At 34.7% G+C, this 6,533-nt stretch overlaps 1 protein-coding gene across 2 annotated transcripts in view; it reads right to left on the bottom strand.

Annotated features, from left to right (window-relative positions):
- Positions 1-672: 672 nt before the first annotated feature.
- LOC139142522 (vesicular glutamate transporter 2.1-like) overlaps positions 673-6,533 on the bottom strand; it is a 126,148-nt gene continuing 120,287 nt past the window's right edge. For both annotated transcript variants that reach the window (XM_070712479.1, XM_070712487.1), the window contains exons 10-12: positions 5,603-5,713; positions 4,062-4,189; positions 673-2,758 (exon numbers count right to left, since the gene is read on the bottom strand). In XM_070712479.1, the coding sequence (XP_070568580.1) occupies positions 2,456-2,758; positions 4,062-4,189; positions 5,603-5,713 (542 nt within the window). In that variant the 3' untranslated portion in view covers positions 673-2,455. The remainder of the gene's footprint in view (positions 2,759-4,061; positions 4,190-5,602; positions 5,714-6,533) is intronic.

Genomic DNA, 6,533 nt, shown 5'->3' with positions numbered 1-6,533 from the left:
AAAAATTTTCTGTTTTTCACATAACATGGCAAGATTTTGTAAAAGGCGGGAAATTTAAAATGAACAAATTTTTTGCCTATTCTGCCACAAGCAAACGTTGTTGAGGCACTATATTGTTCAACTTGCAGATTGCATTGAATATCTGAGGAAAGTGGGGTACCTTGAGGTTGGACAAATTTCGCAGAGTTGCAGCTCATGTGCCTTTAAATGACCAATGTACAGGGCATCAGTAACCAATGTACAGTACATCAATTGCAGATATACAGTACATATGATGTCCCTACTGCTAAATCGTTTGATGATACTATTCTGAACTATCGTCTCCCAATGCGTGACTATAACTGTAATTTGATGCATTGACCTTTGACATTTTGCAGAGACAGCTGACCTATAAACGAGTAAAATCGACATCATCCTCATCCTCATAATTAGCTTTGCTCATCTGTTTATCAGATGCGGAAAATGATGGCACTCAGTACCAGCTTTAGTATCATATCCAAATATTTCCTGGGTGACCTGACCTGATAATTAGACAAATGGTGAAATTCACTGCCAACTTATTACTGTGCATACTTTCATAATTTTCTTTTGAATTGTAACATCGGTGTGCAAATCATTTTTAGCTCATTTTTGGTATGTATATAAATACCAAAAAGAGCTTATATGGTGAGTCGGTGGCATCTGTATGTCTTTATGTATGTTTAATTATTTTAATGGAATATCACATGAAGAATTATTTTTAGAATTCCTGCAGTGCTTGTATTTTTGTGTCTTGTTATTTGAGTGTTACGGTAACTCATGCAATAAGAATCGTGTTAAAATCTGCAATGTGTTAAGATCACCAGCATTCAATAAGAATTAAATATAAAAATGCTAATTATACGTGACACACAAAAGACTTTATACTCCATAAATGTAACCTGGGACCTGAATATTTCACACAATTTGGACTTTGAGAAGCAACAAAAAACATAATATAGCATTTGAACTTATGGCTATGAATGTTGTGCTGTAATTGTTGTAAACAGACATTTCACGTTGGAAGTTATCCAACATTGTAAAAGACAAAGGCTACAGTATTTTGATAAATATTAGAAGTGGCTTAAACATGGAGTGTATTTTAAAGGCTTGCTGGGAACGTATGATTCACCAATTATTCTATTGGAAACAGTCTGGAATAGTCGTATCGGACTCTGGTGAAATTGCAGTTTCATACTCACAATCATTTTAGTTAGGATTAACCCTGGCCCTTGACACTGATACTTACTTTACGCTGGTCACTTATCATATTATTTCATTTAATGAACTTTGACCTGTTATAATATTTCTTTGCAAATCAATAAGACAAATCAAATATAATATCTTTTTACATATAAAAACTGGCTGTCTCTTTACACATCATTTACACCACCACTTATAATGGTGATAGGCCATCCATGGCAATCTTACACAAACTTTGTACAAAATTTAACAGTATTACAAGACAAGACAGCAATAATCATTGACATATCATCTAGTTAATTTTCATTGTATTGCATGTTTAGAACTTTTGTCTCAACCTTTTTTTGTACACACATTGAATTTACACTTTGTCATGCCGCATTCCATTGCACTATAGTTCTTTCTGTTCACAATGCCAACAAACATTACAGCGATAAATACACTTCAATAAATAGTAACTCTATAATGCAAGCAGTACTGCAATCAATACTCTCTGCTGTCCATTTCACAGAGTAATACCTATTTGCATAAAACATTTAATACACTGTCAAATTTAATTTGCTATAAACATGGTAAATTCTGTCAAGATTGCTAGTATTGCCGTACATAAATTGATAATATCCATCAAATCAATGCCATTCAATTTATCCTGCATATTAAACATCGTAAACCTAGTAAATGTCTGCAATATCTCAAAGAAATGTCTCAAATTGAACACTGAGAAAAATTTAATCTTCTACCAGTAAATGTGAATATAGTTCATTCGATGATTAATATTGCCTTCAATACAAATATTTCTATTCATTGAATGCTAAAATGATCAGTCATCAAAGCATACATCACTGTCAAGTTATATTGCTAGTTCTTTGAAGTAAGGATAAGTTATTTATCAAGGAATTCTGAAAACAAGGTATTGATGCTGCCATGGGTGTTCATCTACCACTCTCCCTTAATTACATTATATACACCTAACATCAAGCCACTCTTTCTTCCTTAAAATTCCACTTTTGTCTATTTTTATACTCATAAATCATGTCAACTTTACAAATTAAAAACAAAACAGGAAAACAACAGAAAATTATTTCACTATTTTTAGCCAATCAAGTAATTTCTGCCTGGGTGCCAGGCGATTGCAACTTCAAAATATTCGCATGCAGAAACAGAGTATGTAAATTAGTCCAGAATCTTAAATTCATCCATTCCTGAAAAATCTTCCTACAGTAGCCATTAATGTCTAATTTCTATAGGCAGACTCTACCTGGCCATTGGGGATAGATTTGATCGAGTTGGTATCTTCTTTATCAGTTTGTGGTGTCATGGAATTTGAAGTAATTTCAGTACTTGCAGTGTCATAGGGTTGTTCAATTGTACCATAACCAGTCTTAATGTCGTCTTTGCAATCCAAGTATTCATCAGGTTGCAACGGAGGATCAGCCCATTTCTGTTTCTCTCCAGAAGCAAACAAACCATAGAAAATGACACCAGAAAAATGAATCAACGCTGATATCAAATATACCCGAGACCATTCTTTTGGAGTCTGCAATGAAAATAATGGACACAAATTATTAAAATGTGAATTGCTAGGTCAGGTTATCAGTACTTCTACTTTCATAGAAATTCTATAGATTTCTATAGAATATCTATAAGCCATAGAACTCTATAGAGTCTTTTTTGTAATTGACCCAAGGTACTATGGTGGATGCCCACCAGGGAGCTTATGCTTATGCGATGTGTGTGTTCAGAACCATTCAAGTTGCACTAACAAACCTGAACTGTTCACACTCAGAGTTGGTACCATTACAGACATGCAATGTAAATTATTGCCACATACAATACAATCTCATATGGCCTCAAGGTGCCTACAGTTTTGACATTTGAGTCCAATCTTCAGATTACGGTCCCTCCACAAATGATAGGGAAATGCTCTATTGTCAGGATGCAGGCTTTGATTTCGTTAAATTGTTAATTCACATAATAGATTACAACCAGCATTGGTGTTGTCAAAGTTAACACGGACACCTGATATATGCCCATAGACTTGCATAACAGAACCAGTACATGCATGATGGAACCAGTACATGTTTGTGGGGATAGAATCAAAACAATGTGATAGAGGGGGGCTGTGGTTTTTCTGATAAATTCCCTGGATTGAACATGTCATTACAAAATGGGTAACTACAGTATATGTCCAATAGTATTTTGAGTTTCGGAAATTAACAAAAAGTTTTCACTTAAGTGAGATACAATACCCTCATCAGAGCAGACAAAAAAGATATATGATCGACAGTGTCTTCAAAGTGCATTTCATTTTATCACATATATACTGTGTTACAGATACACACTTTGATTTGAGTTTGTGATTTCTTCCTCAATAACGAAAATATGTGAAGTGTTACCAAATTAAAAATTTAGAATGGCTTCCAAAACACTTTCACGATCTCCTCCCTGGCATTGCCATAACAACACTGATGTCACCAGCTGCACCTTTTGTTAAGATTGATATCTTGCTATTCAGCCCCTGTTGTGTATTTTCACAAATTCAATAATATTATGCAGTAAAATGAAAAGAGTGGCACCTATCCGGAGGACACGTGCAGTGTGTGTTTAGAATTTGTCAAAATGAATTATGGGCAAAGCTTAGGTAAAGACTACATCATATATACACAGACACACTGGCCTGGTATGAGTTAAAGTCCAGTGACTATTAAAAGATTCTGTGCGAAATTTTACAAAAGAACAATTTGACTGTGATTTCAACTTAAACTGTATCTATAGAGTTGAAACCAGGATTTGAGTGAAAGAGTAATTGTACTGAAATCAATGAAGGTGTGAAAACCTACCTCATCTGGTGTTAATCTTCCAACCATTATTGGACAAAGCATACCAGAAAGTGTCCCGGCAGCATTTGATAAACCCATTAGTATACTGGCATATCTTGGTGCAATGTCAAGATGGTTAACGTTGAAACCTGTAGGCAAGCAGTTTTAATATACATTGATGTCTCTATGTAGATATAGAACTAGTTAAAAAAACTTAGAGATAATGATATTTAGATAGCATTTGAACTATAAGAATCTGAAGATACAGGAGCCTCTCTCTATGACTCGTGTATTTCACTTCACAATAAATAGAATGTTTTCATGACATATAGCAACTATCACAACAGCTGACCTCAAATTTAAAATTAAATAGAGCCCTCTATAGTTGCAATGACAGTTATTTGTGATAACAGATAATCATTGCTTGGCAAAAGTTTCCGTTCAGTCATTGTCCAGTTAGCAGTGTGGTTTTTCAAAAAATTTGATTGCAAAATTCAGTAATGGACCACTTGGCTCTGTGGTCTTGCCAAAAGTTGATTGCAAAATTTAAGTCACTGACCATTTAGCGGTGTGGTCTTTCAAAAAATTGATTTCACATCATATTAACATGATTGGTATTGTCCTCTTGATTTTCTATGGAAATTTGTCATACTTTTGGCATACTTATGATATAAAATTCTGAAAAGTGGATAAAAATGCATTTATGTGTTTCAAAACTAGCGTTATGAATGGTGATTATTCAACATATCATATTTGAGTTTTTTTGTCAAGAAAAACTGTGTTAATCAATGTGCCCTCTCAGCCAATGTCAGGACAAGCGTTTCAAGTGTATAAATCTCTTTCACTCAAAGAAATTTTATCATTTACATAATTATTTAAGTGCAGACTGACTTCAGGAAATCTGAAGATATTTAGAGATTCAGCCAAGAAGCTCAGGAATCTTAAAAGGTAGAGTGCATAGGGCTATTTATCATTATGCAAACATGCATTAAGTCAACATTCAGCAACAATGAGTTGCTTGTTTGTATACACTTCAGCAAATACATCATCTTCTTTTAGTTCACTGCTTATATTGAAATCATTGAATTAGTGACAATTTACCTTCGTTGCCAGGTAATTGAATTCCTTGTCATTCATTTGTGCATAATTACATTATTTAGGATTGGTATTAACTTAATTGATGTATTGTTTGCAATCAGTCTTATGAAATTAAATCAATTATCAATTAGTCCATGTAACATCAAGTTTAGACTGTCTTGCATAGCAACTTTCCTGTCCATAATCCATATTGAGATAACCCTCCTGTCAAAACAAACTCTGACAGTTCTTATTTATCACAGTTACCTCGTAATGCTATGTACAAAGAAGACAATATAATGTTGATACATTAAGTATGAAGTGATAAGATGCTAATCTTTTGCCTAAACTTCCACCCCTATAGTGAGTGTAGAGGTCCATATCCACCACTATAGAGGTGAAGAGGATCATGGAAAACAACACAATTGGACATAACGATTGGTGATTGACCCTTAGAGCAGGTAAAATACATGTGAGATTCGTACCTGATATTGCAAAACCACTGAATCCAACAGCAATGATGAGGCAGATTATAGCCATCTCCTTGCCTTTGGAGTAACCAACAACCAATAGAAAGACAGCTTCCAGTCCAAAACCTAGTAAACCAATAAAAAACATTGCTTTTTAAACTCATAATTCTCTGTGATTTAGAACATCACTGTTTTGTTCAAGAATGTTCCAGTTCACAGATTTTGAGATCTACCGGTACTGCTGTTATTGACAAAATTTCAAAACAATGTCATTTTAACAAAATGTTGTTGAACAAGTTTTAACAACTGTCATGACAACGGATGTCTCAGCATTACTGTTGCATGTAAACATTCCTGACTTGTTTTTAGTCCCCGCGGACGGCGGGGACATATAGATTGGGTCCTGTCCGTCTGTCCATCTGTCCGTCCATCTGTCTTTCAGCAGCCTTTTCTGTGTCACCCCTGAGCCAATTCCTTTGAAACTTTGTGCAAGGATAAAGTACCGTAGCATACATATGCACGTCTCTTTATTTTACGATATGATCCGATATGGCCGCCGGGCGGCCATTTTGTTGCAATTTTTCTTGTTTTTAACCATAACTTAACCATCCCTTGACCAATTTCATTCAGTGTTGGTACACAGATAACGTATTATGGCATATATATGAAAGTCAATTTATTTTGTTATAGGATCCAATATGGCTGCCGGGCGACCATTTTGTTGTGATTTTGTCATGTTTCTGAACCATAACTCAACTATCCCTGAACCGATTTTGTTCAATGTTGGTACACAGATAATGTACTATGGCATATATATATGCATGTCAACTTATTTTGCAATACAATCCAATATGGCCATCAGGCGGCTATTTTTTGCAATTTTTTCTTGTTTTTGAACCATAACTGAACTATCCCTGAACAGATTTTGTTCAAACTTGGCACACAG

This window comes from Ptychodera flava, chromosome 1, assembly GCF_041260155.1.
Source record: "Ptychodera flava strain L36383 chromosome 1, AS_Pfla_20210202, whole genome shotgun sequence".
In the NCBI taxonomy this organism is placed as follows: domain Eukaryota; kingdom Metazoa; phylum Hemichordata; class Enteropneusta; family Ptychoderidae; genus Ptychodera; species Ptychodera flava.
The sequence above is the reverse complement of the archived record's forward strand: the minus strand, read 5'-3'. Positions and strand labels throughout refer to the sequence as shown.